Below are 19,681 nucleotides of genomic sequence, written 5' to 3' on the forward strand. Positions count from 1 at the left end.
AGAACTGGTTTATTACTTGAAAATTTAAGCCAAAGACATATTTTTAAAAACTCTTACAAAGGAACAACTTTCCACAGGTTCTTTGCCACCCAGAAAAAACTTGGGAGTGCAATTCTAGGGCCTCGATTTTGAGCCAAGGAAAAGCAGATGAAGAGCTGTAACAGATTCAGTAGACCATATAACAGCAGAGGGCAAAACATTCTCCCAGTTATTATTTTCCATCTTTAGGATTCTAGGAATATATAAAACCAAGTAGGGAATTAAAAAAATAAGCTGGAGCAGGCTGCTTGAACTCTCATAAAGACAAATTAGGAAGTAAAGTGAGTGAAAATCCTCCTACCTTCAGCATCCTTAGACATGCTGGGCCCCCTAGGGTAAGGCAGAGCTGCACCTCCTGCTGGCCTGTGCTTGTCAGCCCCAACCCCGCAGCTGTGCAGCGCTGGTTAATGTGCATCTGCTTCAGAACAAACTGCTTCCTGACATAACAGCATTTCCCCCAGAAACTAATACTGCTTTTCATATAAAACACTAAGGAAAAACACTTGATTAAAAAATACTTTATTAGGAGTACAGTGTACCTGCAATGTACTTTATAAGGCATTTTCTATAAATGACTATTTCTACTATATATATATATATATGGGTGTTCCTGTTCATATATTTTCAATACATTAGTAATGTAATGAATAACACCTTTAAAAAAAACTACATCTCTTTATTTAGTTCATAAATGTTCAAGCAGTACAAGAAGTAGCTTTGGGTGAGGTTTTAGTCAAAATTACTCTAAAGCAGTTTTAAAGTTCAGTGATCGCTATTTTTCCTTTGACCCCAATGAACAATGTTTTCAACCACTTTTTTTCTTTTAAATAAAATAAACCTGATTATGCTGTTATAAGTAGCTTATTTTTTCCCTGTTTCATTTATCTTTCCAAGCCTCCCTGCACTGTACATACATTTGGCTTTTGAGCCAGTAAGTCTCAGTCTCTGAAAACTACATTTTCATGAAAAGCCACAGCTGTGGAGGCTAGTTTCATTTTTTTATTCTGTGTACGTACGTGCCCATCAGCTTTAACTGGAGAAAACCAAACCCAGCAACCAGCCCCTGCCAAGCTCCCGGGCAGCAGCTCTGACTCCAGCGCAAGAGGCTGAATGTGCTCTTGTGCTGGAGCTGAAGCATTGGAAAATAAACATGGAAAAAAAACCACTAACCTGATGGTTTAAAGCTGCACATATAGCAACCTACCTCCACGCAAGGAGCATAAACTGTCTGTACGTGTAAGGAGAAAGCACTCAAGTTTACTGGTTGCGGGATATTAAAAACTGTAGGGTCTTTTCTGTAATTTCTGACTGGGGAGGCATTACCGATGGATGTGGACAGGTAGCTTATGGCTCTTACATTAGAAGTGAATATTTAAAAACTACTGCACATTACATTCCATGACCAACTGTGCCTCAAACATTTATTACAACATTGTGATAAATAATATACACACCGTATCTTTTAAAATACCCTATAAACCACACCTCAAGAATAGGGAGCCAGCTTCCCTATACATTATCCTATACCATGTCCCTAGCCTGTCTGGGATTTTTTTTAATCTAAAAACGAATTTGTAAAACTGGATAACTACAGTAAGCAGCTTACGCTATTACACAATGAATGCGGTATTGGCATTAGACTTGTATAAACCTTTGCACCTCAGCAAACTTCCTGAAGTGCCAGGCACACCATAAACTTTTCCCTCTTTGAGCCTGCGTTGGGCAGTCGGGTGCAGTCGGGCAGGGTGGGAAGTGCTGGGCCTTTTCACTAAGTTCAGGGCACGTCTACCATTTCCCAGGTATCGATGTTCCACACTCGTACCAGCGAACATAGTTAATGTGAGTCTCCCCGCCTATCTTCCCAAATTTGACAGGCTCCTGACGAACTGCCCTGAAAAATCCTGGAACAGAGAGCAGAGTATTTTTTGCGTGAGGCCCTCAGACAGCCCGCAGTCCTTCCCCGGGAAGCACGTACACCGTGCAGTCAAGAGCTAAACTAGTCCCCCAGCTGTTAACCCATCTGCTGCAAACAAACCCGTCAGTTTGCTGCTCCTCCATGCACTCACACCCCGAAACTGCCAGCATTTGTGCACCCAACTCAAAGAAAAGCCTGCCCGCCCGGAGAATTTTGCTCCCAGATACACCAAAGTTTTATAGTGCCTCAGTTTTAAGGATGAATGATCCAGTAAGACTGAAATTTCTTCCTGCCAAATTTACTCTTAGCTCAAGCTAGGTTTAGCTACAAGGAAAAAAAAATATTTGTTTCTAGAATATAGAACAAATATCACGGTTTCTAAGCTTTACAGAGACACAGATAATGTAAATGAAAGAAAGCCACATTTAACCCATTTATCCTCATGATAAAACTTTCATGGGTTCCTTCCCACCTCCCAGACAATGATTAAATAGTCCCCACTGCAGTCACCTCAACACTCCAGTGAACCTAAATAAAACTTGGCAGCTGGGGATATTTCACGGTGTCTCCCCCTCCCCACAGGAAAGATCATACCTCCTGCTTTCAGTCTGTTCTGTAGCACACTAGGTGTGTTTCCCACTCAAACAATTAACGTTCAGTTAAACATCAAAGTGAGCAATTAGTGCTGAATTCAACCTGATCATCAGGAATGTGTTTGTGGCTAAAGCATGCATGTGTGCACACACAAAAAATACTATTCTGCAACTATTAGGCAGCAGCAGCCATGATTCCCCCCCTCCCTATGCTTCAGGTCAAATACAGGTAGTTAATTCCAGTTTGAACAGACCTCAACTTGCTGCAGCCAAGGAGGAACTGAGCCACAGTGGACAAGCTGTCTGGCCTTCCCTCTGTTCAGTTCATTTACTAGAATACAAGCTACAGAAAAGGTGGGGACTTTTTTTGTTTGATTGTTGTTGGGTGGTTTGGTTTGTTTTTTTTTTTTCTAAAAATGAATGTAGCTCATGAATCCACTCAAGCAAATCCAGTCGCTGAAAACAAATGGGTTTTAAATGTCTTTTAAGCTCGAGTAGTGAGCTTTTTACGTAAAAGGGGGTTTTTATTTATAAAATCTTTTAAAAGATTTTATAAATAAAGGTGGATTTATAAAAGGTGAACCTGGTACAACTAAGAGGTCTGCTGTCCGGGCAATGCCAAACTGCATTCAGATAATCCCTTACACAAACAAAACACCTTCACAAATGGGCAACACTGACTGGGAAAGGAAAAGCAAAGCCCTCTTTAAAAACAAAACAAAACAAAACACATAAGCAAACACTTTTCAGATTGTTTACCTACTTTGTTTTTGGAAAAACTTGTGAAAGATTTAGGCACTTCACTTTAATCTCCCACACCTACCTCAAAGCACCACTTACAGGAAGGTTTGGTCAACACCCTGATATTGTACTGAAAACCGTTTTGATGTTTTCCTCAGTAAAACATTCCATGACACACTCGGAGTGCATGCGTGTATCAACACAGCCTTGTTCCTACCCCACAAGGGAACAGAATACCTCGTGATGGCACTGCTGCCTACACGCAAGGCAGGAGTGCAGTGACAGAAGGACAATTTTCCTATGCTCCAGCCTCACCAACATGTGAAAAATAGCCAGGCAGGTCACAGCTGTGCTTAGGTCACTTGGACCAGACGAATTCTAGGCACCCAGTTTGAATTAGTGCACACAGAATTACTGCAGCATGAATTATATTTTCCAGTAATAACTTTTTAGTTTCTAATTAGCACTAAACAAAGCTGTTTAATGCCCAACTGATGATTTACTGCACTTTAAATCAACCTTGCTAGTTTGAACGTAATACTTCACGCCTCTCTGCAAACTCAAATTTGTGGTTGGGTTTAAGTATGTAATACCAACTGTGAATAATCTGTTGGAATGTTTTAAACAGGAGAGAGGCTGTTTACTACCTAACAGAACCCAAGTCATAACCTTCCTTTAATAAGTCACTGTTCATCTTCAAAACCTTCTGGCCTCTCTCCTGCCTGCAAAGCCGGCAGGCCCCTTCCATCACCCACCCCAGCAGCGGGCGCTGAATCCACTTTCCAGCAGGAAAAAGAAACACACACACACAAAGGAATTGCCAGAGTTTGCTACAGAGACAGGTGTAAGGAATTACCATCTTTGACCGGTAGATCTTCTTGCTGTCCTGTCCTTCCATCTAAGAACGAGTCTACGAATTGGCAGTGATCTTCTCCATGGCCCCTCTGGTCTCCTATGTTATAAAACTTTCCTGAAAGCAAAGAAGCAGCAAAGTTGAAAATCCATCTCCAGTTTAGTGAGAGCTATTTCCAGTTTCCAAAACCCACCAGAGGCAATGGGCTGTGCTCTTCGCTCTGTGGGGAAGCCAAGGTGAATGCTACGATTCTTTTCCTCTCAGGATCTGGAGCTGGAATTTGAACATTATGTGCATATTCCAAGTACAGTGCTCACAGCTGTAGACAGAAGTGCCCCATTCCTGGCCACAATCTATGCCTGAATGTAATTTTTCTCCTCCCTATGCTTCATACAGTAAGTGAAATTCTGTTATTACCTAGAACCTCATCCTGACTGTATCAAAAATGAGGTAAGTTTTGCTAGTGATTTGAATGGAAGGGAGGTTTGGTTCCCTGTCAGATAGCCCCCAGCACCTTCAGAGATGTTTTTATAGACACAGCCAAGGCCTGTTTTATAAATCACCGTATTTTTACAACATGTATGTGCAAGCGATATCCTTAAACAAACAGATGACATCGGTATAGTAACTGCTTATCCAGAGCATAAAGCGCGCCTGTGTATTTATTTGCAGGATTTCTTAACAGGACACTTGACTGCAACTGAGTAGAAACCAAGGTCTCAAGTGTCCCATGAAGCGTGTGCTGACGTTACGGGCTGTGCTTATCCTGTTAACAACAGGACTCACAGTGAAGGAGTTTTGACAGCAAGATGTTTTTACTTACAGATTTAATTTACATGACATTAGTAACGTTCAGTTCAGAAGATGGAGGAAAGCATGCTACCTTCTCTTCCCAAGCCTTGGCAGGAAACATTTTCAGATACACTTACCCTTTCTTCTAAACTCCTTGCACACCACTTGTTCTTAATATGTTCAAACTTTGGTTGTGAGGTTGAAAGGAAAAGTGAGAGCATTTAGAAATAGGCTCCGTACTCAGGTATAAGCTAAGCAGAAAGTCCAGTTACTCACTAGAAGTTGGGTGTCCTGTAACCTTGAATCTGTGCCAGTCTGGCCTCTTGCAAGATGATGAGGTGGCTTGTCATGCTGCTCCCGAGAGCACAATTGATAAAAGAACAGTCTAACAATAAACTCTCATATTTTTGTGACCTGATCAATACTTCGCCAAAAATTCTCACCTCCAATTGACAGTCTCTGTGCATGCAGTTCTTGTCTGGCTTTAGAAAATTATTTATTACTATCTAGTTTTGGCTGCAGGCATGTTTTTTTCCATAGGAGAACTGCTCAGAGGGAGTTCCTCTCAGTAATTTTTTTGTCTGAAACTAAGAACATTCAGGCTGCCCAAAACAGCAATTTTTTTTTTTTCCATGGCTCTTGAAGGTCACACTTAGAATTAATTTTTTTCCTCCCCTCAATAAATACTTTTTTTTAGGTGGCTTGCTTTTCTGGAATGCCTACAGTGACTGCTCTGGAGGACTGTTAAATGAGGCCAGCAGTAGATGCTGGTTTATAGCACAGTCCTGGCATGTGTAATATAGATCAGTTTTTCTTCACAGGAGACAGAATAAACCAGATATTTTTATGGCTAACACAAGAACAGTAACTTCCAGATACACACATACCCTTCTGGCACACAGCATAACCTGTGCATAGCTCAGACAATTGCTATATATAAATTAACAGCATTCTCAGTGACTATTAAATTCTTACTGCCCAATTCTTTCCACAATAAAGGAACACACTTAAAAACATTTAGCTAATAAATGACTAGATTAATCTTTCTCTTTTGGGGACAACAATTCTAGCATAAAGTAACATTTTTTTTTTTTCCCAGTGTTCCCTTATGGGTGGTCTTAAGAAAATTAGATACCATCTTTGTTTTATACATTATGAATTCTGGAACACTAGAAGTGTAGATTCACACTAAAAACCAGCACGCAAAGATATGCTTGTTGGCTGCCTTATACAACAGCCTTTGTACAAGGCACTGGAATTTCAGGATCATTATGGAGCTTAAACAGCAAAGCTTTGGAAGACATTTTCAGGGTAAGGTGGAACTCGGACCCGGGCGCAGCCCTTTGCTACCAGCACGCGTCACCCAGCCGGCTGGCGCTAGCAGGTGCGCTTCTGCGGGACGTGTGTGACAATGAAACGTGTCAGAACAGAGGCTGCCTTCACATCCGAAACTTTCTCACCCGCATACAGAGGCCCGTGCCATGACAGTCTCACTTAGGAAAGTGGGGAAAAGCAGCTTTCCTTCTACAGAAATATTTCAGTTCTTTCAAATATTGTGACAGCTGGTCAGCACTGGTTGTAACAATCCCAGTGCAAGAACCAGACTTAGCACGTATAATGAATGCAATGTGGCTACCATCATCTTTCTCCAGCAAAGTTAAATCACCACCCTTCCAACGAGAACAAAAACAACCTAATGAAAATAGGAAAATGGGCTCCTGATACATTACACTTTTCTTCAGAGATTGAAGTAGCTTTCACTGCAGTGTTAATTCACTTGATTTAGGGCTGAAGTCTAGTCCTGCTAGATTAGCACTGCTATTTCCTACCCTGGCTGCTTTTGCAATACACTATGCCTTGCTGCCAGTGTTTGTCATTTGATCACAGCTGGTTAGGAGAGCAACAGCTGAATGAATGATACCTCTGTTCAAAACAGTCTCTTTGATTCACATAATTGCCAAGATTATGAGGTATTGTACTTACCATTAATGACAGGGCTTTCCTTTCTGGTCTGCTCATGGGAGAGGATGGGGCCGGGTGCACGGCTGGCCACTTAAAATTATAGCGGCATGGGCTGCCCTACGCTCCCCTGCTCTTTGCTTTCCATGTTCCTACATGGAGAGACCAGAGCCCTGCTCATGTGACGTGCTGAGCTCTGAGATGGGGCAACTCTGGGTTAGGAAAGTTGATTCTTTCAGCCACAGTTTCTGCTAGTTAATTCAATCCAACATGATGAACACACTGCCTAACTTGCACTCTAAAGACATTTCCCACACAGCTCTTTGTGCTCTGGATGCCACACTAACACCATTGTGATGGAGTTCATGCAGCTCTGATAAAAGACCTTGTACAGAAGAAAGCCGGGGGCTTGGGATGGATTATAAGAAGTTCACATGATTCTAAATATAGCTTGTACAATCTACGTGAGACACCAGTTCTGCTTAATGATCAGCTAACTGAAAAACACTTTTTACAGCTCCCCAGCTCACACACAGCATGTGTCACTTGGTTCAGAGCTTAAATACATCACACTCTAGTGACCTTAAGACACTGAACAAAACTTGAGACGATAATGCCAGGAGGCTGCTGTTAGTAATGAAACATAAGAAAAAGAAGAGGGGGAAAAAAGAGATTATAAGCAAAAATGGGGAATTGGAAACAAAACAAAAATGTCAAGCAGGTGAGTAAAACCTGTTGACTAGAGTTGAAGTCATGTATTTATAAGCCTCACAGTAATGAAGTAACCAGATGTTTACCAAATGGGATGGGAATGACTGAGTCTAATCCTGGCCTAAAATTAGGTCCTAAACCTCTAATTAAGAGCTATTCCAGGCTACCCTTTAAATACAGATTTGGTGCCTTTACAATATATGCTATTCACTGGCAGAGACTTGATCTTTATCAATTTTCTGTATGACCCCCAAGATACTAACAGGTGCTTAAAATCAGATGATCACCACCACAGAGAAGTAACTCTTGAGTCTGAAAACTCAGTATCAAACACATCAGTGATTACTGTGCACAAGCAGATTACTGTTGGTGATTAATCTGTCTATGGACTAGATTAAACATACCTGATCACACTTCAGCAGAGCTCCTCTTGTTAAATCTCTTAGTTCTGGAACCATGGTATCTTTAAGAAGTGTATAATGTGGACAACGCTGACTTGAAAGTCTCTTACCTGTAAGTGAATCACTGAGGTATATCTTGTATCTCAAAGAATTACACAGCTGTACACCTACGAACTTCTTATACCAAGTCCTCTTTACGTATTGTTTCCCTTTGCATTCTGAATAGGTGTCTGAATTGAATGGGATTTCAGTCCAGATAGCATCCTTTCCCACTGCAGGAGAGGAAGAAAGAGGCTGAAGTATGATGCTGCATACAAAATGATGTGCAATGAATATAGTCCAATAAATAGAATTAGAAACCTTGATGAAACAAAATGTACCATGGCACCAGTCACCTGCATTTTGAACATGAAAGATATTTCAGGGAAGCACCGAAGGATGCAGCTGTTATTGATGCAGTGAACTGCTTCTGCTCTCTACGTGCAGTGTCAGTCTGGAATAAGCTCATTCTAGGACCTCGTTAGGGGGACAATATCTGTGTGTTGGCAAAACTCTCATTTACAAAAAGTGTGATGCAGTGACTTTTTTCAGTGGGTTCAAGCCAGGACAGTCAACTTGCAGCAAACTACGTGATTTAACAAAAATACACACAAAAATACAAATAAAAATGTCATGAATTATGTGGAAAGAAATGGTGTCTCAGTGTTTCTCAAAGAGATGCCATTACAAATGCAAAAAGCAGCCCAATTTGCTTGAGCGATCTCAGCTGTTCTTCAAAAGCTCAGTTCACCTCCCACCGAAGACAGTAAGAGGCCTAATAAAGCAGAGCTTGATCAAGCATTCAGAAGCAGAAATTTTTTCTAAAACACTATGGCAGATAAATAGTATCGTCTGAGTTGTGCTCTGTTAACTCACTTAAAAAGTGTGGAGTAGCTTATTCATTTTGCAGAGCTTTCTTTTGCTTTAATGACAAGGCTGAGAAAATATGAGGCTGTCCTTGGCTCAGTTGTGTACACTTGTTTGAAGCCATCCCAGCTGTCGCAGGAGCACCGCATCATGTTGATTGTGTTCCACTCAGGTAAACAAACAGTCTGGCATGAATTCCTTACCAGGGGTACGGGTGGAAGGAGTGAAATCATGTGCGAATGCTGTTTGATTCCATAACTCATTTAGGTAGTGCAGTACAACCACCGCCCCCCTCGTAAAATTATGCTATTGCATTTCTGAAAAAATTCCTGATCAGAAGACACTATACAATAGACAAAAGGCTTACTTGAAATTGGCTCGCTCACTCTTGGGTCTGCTGTGGGAAGAAAACAAACATTCAATCAGACACTGTAAAATGAACTTTCCCAATATTTCAATGGAAAAGCATTGGTAAGTGATTTTCTACAGTTGACACAAGCTGTAATTTGTGACACAGAGTGAGTTTTGGAAGCAAAGTTCACTTTTGTATTAAATTAAATTAAAAGAAATTTATTTCTTATGTGAAACTACAGTATCAGTGACCCTTTAAAATTTTTACCTATGGGACAATACCAGTCAAACACAGTTCCAGTAAAAACAAGAGTTTGCTGTAACCAGCAAAACCCAATTCTTTTTAAAAATTTCAATTTCAAAACTTACAATAATAAAAAGGACCCCTCTTTAATACTTGCCACACAAAACTTGGCTATGAAAGCCCAAAAGTGACAAAAAGATGTGCGCAATTAAGAAAAAATAAAATTGACGGCTCAATTTCTCCAAGCTAAATAGCAGGCAGAACACAAGCCTTGTCATTCATGAAAACTGCATTTGGCATAAACATTTTTTCAGTTTTAACAATCTAGGATTACAAAGAGTGTATCCATAGTTTATAAATACGTGTGGCATAGTCTGAACTCCTTCCTGACTATTCCCTTGCTCAGACAAAACTCTCATCCAACAGTGACAGCACTAGATGAGGACTATTATATTCTTACACCTGGATCAAAATGCAGATTGAGAAAATCCTTTTAAAAAGGCTAAATCCATATTGTGTTTTATATGGTCCTTAAGTACTATCAAGCAATAAACACTTCTGCACAAAAGGTGGTATCTTGCTTGCATAAAGTCAACAAGTCAACTGTAGTCAGCCTCACGGGGAACTGAAATAGGGAAAGCAAAGGCAATCTCTGATTCTCACCTCTGAGTCAGATAGGACTTGGGAACCAACCAATAGGCAAAATAGGCTTGTATATACCTCTTTACCAGTTTTGCAGGAGAGTAAACAAGATGGAAGAAGACATACTGGGACATTGACTTTTCCCAACTGCTATTTCTCAATCCTTATTTCAGCCAAAAGACATCACTATTATACAGCAGCCTTATTGAACAGGTAGCAAAAGTGTCTGTAAACACACCAGCCCAAAGAACCACCTTGTTTTCCCCATCCAGAAGTTATTAATGAGATACAAAAAGGTCAGGAATATTAATCATAAATGACTGAGCCTTCTCTAAGGATAAGGATAGTTTCTTCATAATGAACACCAGACAAACTCTCTGTGCTCCTCTTTTTCCCCTGCAGTCTGGCCATCTTACATCCTCACACAACATAGACCTGATCTCAGGCTGACCTTCCAGGCACTACTGTAACAAGCTCAGCAGTGAAAAGCCAATCTGGAGACAGTAAAAAGCAAGACCAAGCAACGCACAAAATTAAGCTTAGAGCCTTTCATATATCCCACTGTGATGGTTTAGTCCCTGCCGGGGTCTGAGACCACGCAGCCGCTGCCCCTCCCCCACAAAAGGAGTGAAATACAAAGCCCCGGGGCTGAGATAAGGAGAGGTTTAATACAACAGTGCAACAGCAACACAACAAACAACAACAATAACAATAACAGTGATAACAATGAACAGAGCAAGGTATGTACCAATACAGCAGTAAGATGCGCCAACCCCTGTGATCACCGATTCATCCCGCGCTATAGCGCCAGGATGTGACGTCCGCATGGTATATGAATAACTGGGCTAGAGCTTCCCCCCACTGCTGGGGAGACTTAACCCTATCCTAGCTAAACCAGGACATAATCCACCCCTTTATTCTATACCATGTGTGTCACATCCAGCTGCCATTTAGCAATTAGCAATAACAAAGAAAAATTAACAAAAGCACAGTATAACTCACGGTGTGTTTTCACCCACAATCAAGTCACCTTGTGGTACGCATCGGACCTCTCCATCCTTCTGCATCACCTACCAGGTGCACCCAGGTCCTTGAGCAAAAACAATCCCATGGATGGGTTTGCCTTTTCCTGGCACAGGACTAACCCAGACCATTTTTCCCAGCAGATCCCTCATGCACACCACAGGGACTTTATCCCCGTCTACAACACGTGGGAGTTTTGACTGAGCCGGGCCAGCTCAATTGGCAGATCCTCTTGTGTTCACTAACCAAGTGGCCTTTGTCAGATGTGTGTCCCAGTGTTTGAAGGTTCCACCCCCCATTGCTCTCAATGTAGTTTTTAACAGTCCATTGTAGCGCTCGATCTTCCCAGAGGCTGGTGCGTGGTAGGGGATGTGGTAGACCCACTCGATGCCGTGTTCTTCTGCCCAGGCATCTATGAGGTTATTTTGGAAGTGAGTCCCATTGTCCGACTCAATCCACTCTGGGGTGCCGTGTTGCCACAGGACTCACTCTTCAAGGCCCAGGATGGTATTTCGGGTGGTGGCATGGGACACTGGATAAGTTTTGAGCCACCCAGTGGTTGCTTCCACCATTGTGAGCACGTCGCGCTTGCCTCGGCAGGTCTGTGGCGGTGTGATGTAGTCGATCTGCCAGGCCTCTCCATACTTGTATTTCATCCGTCAATATTCATTCCGCTGGGGCTTCACCCGTTTGGCTTGTTTGATCGCAGCACACGTCTCACATCCATGGATGATCTCTGCGATGGTGTCAATGGTGAGGTCCACCCCTCGATCTCGAGCCCACCTGTATGTTGCATCTCTGCCTTGGTGGCCCGAAGTCTCATGGGCCCACCGGGCTATGAACAGTTCACCTTTACGCTGCCAGTCCAAGTCCACCTGAGCCACTTCGATCTTAGCAGTCTGGTCCGCCTGCTGGTTATGTTGATGTTCATCAGTGGCCCGACTCTTGGGTATATGGGCGTCCACATGGCGCACCTTCACAACAAGGTTCTCCACCCGGGCTGCAATGTCCTGCCATACCTCAGCGGCCCAGATGGGTCTGCCCTTGCATTGCCAGTTGTTCTGTTTCCATTGCTGCAACCACATCCACAGGGCACTTGCCACCACCCACGAGTCAGTGTAGATATAGAGCCTCGGCCACTTTTCTCGCTCAGCAATCTCCAAAGCCAATAGGGTGGCTTTCACCTCTGTGAACTGGCTCGATTTACCTTGTCCCTCAACAGCTTCAGAGGTTTGTGGTGTGGGATACCACACCGCAGCGTTCCATCGTCGATGTTTTCCCACAATGCAACAAGACCCATCAGTGAACAGGGCATATTGTTTTTCTTCCTCTGGCAGCTCGTTATATGGTGGGGCCTCCTCAGCACGTTTCACCTGTTGTTCTGGTGACATCCCAGAGTCTTTGCTCTCTGGCCAGTTTATGATCATTTCCACTAATCCTGGGGGGTCGAGGTTCCCTATTCGAGCCTGTTGTGTTATCAACGCAACCCATTTACTCCACGTGGCATCTGTTGCATGATGTGTAGAGGAAGCCTTTCCTTTGAACATCCATCCCAGCACCGGCAGTTGGGGTGCCAGGAGGAGCTGTGTCTCAGTGCCAACCACTTCTGAGGCAGCTCAAAATCCTTCGTACGCTGCCAGTATCTCCTTCTCAGTCAGCGTATAGTTAGCTTCAGAGCCTTTGTATCCCCGGCTCCAAAAGCCTAGAGGTTGGCCTCGGGATTCCCCATCTGCTCTCTGCCAAAGGCTCCAGGAAGGGCCATTCTCCCCGGCTGCGGTGTAGAGCATGTTCTTAATCTCCTGTCCTGTCCAGACTGGCCCGAGGGCCACTGCCTGGGTAATCTCCTGCTTAATTTGATCAAAGGCTTGTTGTTGCTCTGGGCCCCATTTAAAATCGTTCTTCTTGCGGGTTACGTGGTAGAGAGGGCTCACAATCAGGCTGTAGTTTGGGATGTGCATCCTCCAGAACCCCACAGCACCCAGGAAAGACTGAGTCTCCTTTTTGGTGGTTGGTGGGGCCATGGCTGTTATCTTGTTTATCACCTCCATTGGGATGTGGCGACGCCCATCTTGCCATTTTATTCCTAGGAACTGAATCTCCCTTCCAGGCCCCTTAACTTTCTGTCGCTTGATGGCAAAACTGGCCTTCAGAAGGATTTCAATTATCTTCTTTCCTTTCTCAAAGACTTCTTCAGCTGTGTCCCCCCATACAATGATATCATCAATGAAGTGCAGGTGTTCCGGAGCCCCACCTTTCTCCAGTGCAGTATGGACCAGTCTATGGCAAATGGTGGAGCTGTGTTTCCACCCCTGGGGCAATCGATTCCAGGTGTACTGGATACCCCTCCAAGTGAACGCAAACTGTGGCCTGCACTCTGGTGCTATTGGAATGGAGAAAAACGCGTTAGCGATGTCAATCGTGGCGTACCACTTGGCTGCCTTCGACTCCAGCTCATACTGGAGCTCTAGCATGTCCGGCACTGCAGCACTCATCGCTGGCGTAACTTCATTCAGGCCACGGTAGTCCACAGTTAGTCTCCATTTTCTCACTGGCCATATAGGCTGTTGAAGGGTGAATGAGTCTTGCTGATCACCTTCTGGCTTTCTAGTCGACGGATCAGCTGATGGATGGGGACCAGGGAATCTCGGTTAGTACGGTACTGCCGCCGGTGCACCGTCTTGGTGGCAATTGGCACTTGCTGCTCTTCAACCTCAAGCAACCTCACCACCGAGGGGTCCTCTGAGAGGCCGGGTAAAGTGGACAATTGCTCAACCTCCTCCAAGGCAGCTATACCAAAGGCCCACCAGTACCCTTTTGGGTCTTTAAAGTACCCTCTCCTGAGGTAGTCTATACCTAGGATGCATGGGGCATCTGGGCCAGTCACAATGGGGTGCTTATGCCAGTCCTTCCCAGTTAAGCTTACTTCAGCTTCTAATAGGGTCAGCTGTTGGGATTCCCCTGTCACTCCGGAGATGCAGATGGATTCGACCCCACTGTGGCTTGATGGCATCAGGGTGCACTGTGCGCCAGTGTCTACCAAGGCCTTATATTCTTGTGGGTCTGATGTGCCAGGCCACCGGATCCACACCTTCCAGTAAATCCGATTATCTCTTTCCTCCACCTGGCTGGAGGCAGGGCCCCTCTAATCCTGCTCACCATCACTCACTTGATCTAAGAGTGACTCCTGCAAGAATGACTTCCTGGTCCCCTCAAGAGGGTCAAGCATACTGTTGGCCATTCTATTCTGTCTGGGGGATTTCCGACTGGACACTGGAGCTGCATCTCTCTTGGAAGACTCCCCTTTCATGGTGGTCTTCCCTTTCAGTTGCTATACTCGTGCAGCTAGGGCAGAAGTGGGCTGTCCATGCCACCTTCTCATGTTTTCCCCATGGTCGCGGAGGAAGAACCACAGGGTGCCCCGTGGTGTGTACCTTCCACTGCCCTTCTCTTGGGTGGGGAAGCGCCTGCTTCTAATAGCTGAGACATCGGCCCGTGCAGGTGAAACATAGGACATGTCCTCTTCCATTTTCTGGAGCCTCTGAGACAGTTCCTCTACAGCTGAAACCAAAGCATGTTGGGAGGAGGGGAGATTTCCCTCATATTGCCAGAGCTGGATAATCACTTCATCCACTGTTTGAGTCTGGGTGTCTCGCCACCAGGACGCTACTGCTAATGCTTTGGAATGTGCCTCTGGTCCACTTTGCAGGAACTTCCGCCACATCAACTGTGTGCAAGGGGCCTGATCTGGATCCATGGGTGACCGCTCATCATTCAGATCACCATAGACCATGTCAAACACAGCCAATTCCCTGAGGTTTTGAACGCCTTTCTCCATGTCGGTCCACTTGCTTAACCGACATAGAACATCATCCTTGTAGGGGTACCTCTCCCTCACACTGAGCAGGAGTCGCCTCCAAAGGCTGAGGGTTTGAGCCTGTTTCCCCATTGCCTTGTCAATACCAGCCTGCTTGGCTAAAGGTCCCAGCTGCTTGGCCTCTCTCCCCTCCAATTCCAAACCAGCAGCTCCACTATCCCAGCATTGGAGCAACCAGGTGCAAATTTGCTCGCCTGGACTGCGGCCGAAATCCTTCCGCATATCTCGCAATTCACTCAGGGATAGAGATTGGATGGTTACCTCCGGCTCTTCCTCCTGCTCTCGTGATGGGCCTGGTTCATCATTAGGCTGTACACTGCGAGGGGATTTTTTGGTATATTTGGTTTTCCGTATCGGGGCGACTGATATTGGTACTGCTTGTCCCCCTGGCCCAGCTGCTGTGCTGGTGGAAACGACTGGTACTGGCACTGTTTGTCCTCTGGCCCAGCTGCTGTGCTGGTGGAGGCGACTGGTACTGGCACTGCCTGTCCCCCTGGCCCAGCTGCTGTACCAGTAGGTTCACTTTCAGATCCTGCAGCCCCTTCTCCCCCTTGAGGGCAGTGAACAGCATTAAAGATGACACGGTAAGCATGGGCAAGCCCCCAGCACATCGCAAGGATTTGTGTTTCCTGGGGTTTGTCAGATTGGCAGCACACCTTTTCCAAATACTCCACCAGTTTATCAGGACTCTCCATTTGTTCAGGAGTGAAATCCCAAAGCATTGGGAGTGACCACTGACTCAGGCACTTGCCCATCTTTTCCTACACACCTTGCCATTTATAACTATCTGCCCCCGGGGCAGGTTTCCGGGTGGTGCCATTATTGGAGAAATACCGCATGGCCCAAAACAAGATCAGGCAGACATTCAGAAAGCATTGTGCCGCAAACACAGTGGCCAGGATGCTCCAGGGATAGCTAAAACTCTCAAAAACCGAGAGGATCTCTTCCCCTGGCTCACCCATAGAGGGGGTGAGACCCCTAACAAAAGCCCAGACAGCAAACAGGTAGCGGTTCACCCCCACAAGCAGTGAAACAAGCATATTATAAGCAGTCTGCAGCCAGTACAGCAAAACAAGACCCTTGACACATTTTCCACTGAAAACAAACATCAGCACTGGGAATGCACAATGGATATAAGGATTAGTCCAGCCCCACCACGCAAGCAAGTTGGCCAGCTTTGCAAACGTTTCTTATCAAACAAATACAAATAAAAACAGAAAAATTACACCTAACATTGTCTAACACACCTTCTCTTTTTGTCCTTATCTCAGCCCTCTCGTGCCCCACATTGGGTGCCAAAGTTGTGATGGTTTAGTCCCTGCCGGGGTCTGAGACCACGCAGCCGCTGCCCCTCCCCCACAAAAGGAGTGAAATACAAAGCCCCGGGGCTGAGATAAGGAGAGGTTTAATACAACAGTGCAACAGCAACACAACAAACAACAACAATAACAATAACAGTGATAACAATGAACAGAGCAAGGTATGTACCAATACAGCAGTGAGAGGACCGGCTGCGCCAACCCACGCGATCACCAATTCTTCCCGCGCTGTAGCACCAGGATGTGACGTCAGCATGGTATATGAATAACCCGGCTAGAGCTTCCCCCCACTGCTGGGGAAACTTAACCCTATCCCAGCTAAACCAGGACACCCACAAATGTGGATACTAAAACCACTGTAAACGATGGTCCAACCCCTGGAAGTTCTTACCTGATTCAGTATTGAATGCCACAACATTGCTGCTTGGACCTTCACCAAGAGGGTTTCTAGGTTTTACGTGGAATTCATAACTGGGGAATAAAATAGGGAATAGGTGAAAATTTTGCAAACCAAGCATTGTTTCAGAGTCTGGAGCAAGCAAACTGCCAACACACACTTTGGTGCTACTTGCCTCCAGAAGAAGAAAAAAAGGCCTCATTTCTTGCTCTGAAAACATTGAGACATTCTTTGACCTAACTGTATAAGGCCTCTCTGAACACATAATTTACCAGCCCTTTTGATAATTCTTTGTGCACATACTATTAACGTTTGATTTAATACACCACTGGTTTAAGTCTGTCTCCTCTCACACATGCAGTTTCAGTTCTGGAAAGGGGAACAGTTCAGGGGAGGCTAGAGGCAATCTGATAAGCAGAGATGGTGTAAAACACATTGCGATTTATTTGCACATTTTTCATTCATAAGAACTCAAACGTCCATCTCGATGACGCTCAGGCCCACCAACAGTGACACACAGGGGCAGTGGTGAAACACAGGACAGGAGCTCAGCCAAGGCAAAGAACCAACTGCTTGAATATATGCTAATAGTAAATATATGAAGTAATGAAAAGATACTGTGCAGAGTCTCTTTCTTATCTTTCTATAGTAATGTCGCACAACACTAGTCTGTACCATAGTTATCTCAAGATCTCTTTTCATCACAGCTTGTTGAGAACCAAACACAGTGCTATGAAAACAGAACCAAGAGAGAAGAAAAAAATCTCCCACCCCTCAGTACTTGATTAACAGTGGTGGACAGGCAAGACAAGGTTGTTTCTAACTCTGCAGCTCAGCTGAAACTTACACTTTCAATTAGAAACTCTGGGTAAGCAGCCATTGAAAGTCAGTTGCAAACCTAAAACGTTACACAGAAGATACCAGACAGACAAGTGGGGAAAGAGTGTTACAAGGGTGGACAGTGGACATGCATCAAGGCAGAGCTAGGAACAGACTCTATATTTCCTTCCTTCCCACACACGCTATCCCAGCACGCCGCTTCTCAGTTCTCCCAGCTCCAGGCTGGCGACAACCTGGGAATTCCTCACTGCTCAGCAACGGCTCAGTGACTCCCCGTAGGACCTGCATGCCCTCCGTGCCAAAGCACCCTGACGAGTAGCAAGTATGCACCCAGACAACAGCACCTTCTTCATGCCTTCCCCATGAGCGATAAGCAATAATCTGTCCCACGCGTGCCACCTACAGAGAGACTTTTCATATGCTTTGAGTGCATACATAGTGAATCTCTCAACGCAGAGCATTTTTTCATCAGTGAGGCAGATCCACAGGACACGAGTCAAAAGAAATGTAGGCCTAGAATATGGGCCCTAATATTGAGACGAAACACAGAGCAAAATGAGAATCCCAGAAGTGGGCAATTAAACATCCAGATCTTGACTCTTGGAGGATAACTTACCAACAATAACTTGGTAGGTCATGACTATAACATAGCATTGTAATGTATTGCTGAAATTGTTTCCAAACAGCAATTTTCTAAAGAAAAAACCCCACCACTCTGCACGGTTGGAAATTTGTAAACTCCATTTGCAAGTCTCTACAAGAGGCAGAGTAATTCAGTCCAAACTCTGGATTACCTCTCATTGCTTCTTGGCTCCTGCAAAACCTGAACAGCTCGCTAATTAACCTCAGTGGACTAATCATGCAGTACCAAGCAACTGTTTTCCATCAGCAGTAATTCTAAGGCAATATTTAACTTCCAAATTGCTTGCATAAGCAATTGCCTTTATTTCTAGGGTTCTTTTCTTTTTTTAAGGGAAATACTTACAAAGATTGGCCTGCTGAACAGATGTGTTGTGGATAACTTGTGGATATTTCTAAGTTAAATGTGCTTATTTTGATCTTTAAAAAGTCTATTTGGAGAATCTTAACATTTATTCAAACGTGCTGCAAGACCATTTTGAGCAACTCATATTGCCCTACTGTAGGAGGGAGACATTAAATAAATAATAAATTAAACAATAAGTTCTAGACACAGAATCTTCTTCATGATCAACTTCAAATTGTTTAAACAAATACATGCTTTTAAAAATTGGATCTGAGCAGTTAATATTTGGATTGGGCATGTGGTACAGTAACTCTCTGGTCAAGAAGTATTCTCATCTGGTAGGAAAGGTTGTTAACCAGAGATCTGTAGCAGAGCAGTTGGAAATTCCTTCTGAAGAATCACTGAAGCATAAATGAAGATTTGCTAATACGTTGGGTGTTTTAAAGTAAAAGCTAGAAGATACATTTTGGACAATGTACAAATTAATGCATGCCTAGAGATAAAAGACTCCAAAGAACTTTTCCTGCTTCCTTCACAGCAGGAACACCTTATCTAGAACTATTATTGTAATTTTGATCCTTGATAGCTCAACATGGCATGTCTTATTGCTTTACTGGAAGTTTATGGTTTGACCTTATGGATGATAATAATCTGTTTATGTCTCTTTGTATGAAATCAAAAGGGAAATATGAAGATCACTGCCTAGGATTCCTGTCTAGAGTTTTTTCCATTGGCTACAAGGAAAGGACTAAAACTGAGCAGGTGAAATGCTCTTACGGAACTGGACTGGGCAGGCGCAGGGACTCAGCAGGTAATGACACAGGCAAGTGTGAACTAAAGATAAAGGTCTACAGTCAGCATATCTGGATCTCACACGAATAAGAGTTTCACAGATTTTGCAAGCTGGATTTACGTGCCTTTGTCAGGCAGAAAATCACAAGCTGGACAAGATGGTGGAAAATTTTGAAACAAACTTAAGTATTTTGCTGACTTTTGTACAAATATATTGTCCTCAAGAGCTGATATGCTCTACTTTAAGTTGCATCAGGCAACATTCTTCACAGGAAACAGTCCTGTTCCCAAAAAACTTAAGTCG

At 44.1% G+C, this 19,681-nt stretch overlaps 1 protein-coding gene across 1 annotated transcript in view; it reads right to left on the minus strand.

Moving 5' to 3' along the window:
• Positions 1-541: 541 nt before the first annotated feature.
• The window catches only part of ABI3BP (ABI family member 3 binding protein), a 167,142-nt gene continuing 148,002 nt past the window's right edge, over positions 542-19,681 (minus strand). Inside the window, 5 exon segments of the mRNA XM_074816699.1 lie at positions 542-1,940; positions 4,145-4,258; positions 8,115-8,276; positions 9,278-9,307; positions 16,755-16,834. Of these exon segments, the coding sequence (XP_074672800.1) occupies positions 1,825-1,940; positions 4,145-4,258; positions 8,115-8,276; positions 9,278-9,307; positions 16,755-16,834 (502 nt within the window). The 3' untranslated portion in view covers positions 542-1,824.

This window comes from Strix aluco, chromosome 2, assembly GCF_031877795.1.
Source record: "Strix aluco isolate bStrAlu1 chromosome 2, bStrAlu1.hap1, whole genome shotgun sequence".
Lineage (NCBI taxonomy): Eukaryota > Metazoa > Chordata > Aves > Strigiformes > Strigidae > Strix > Strix aluco.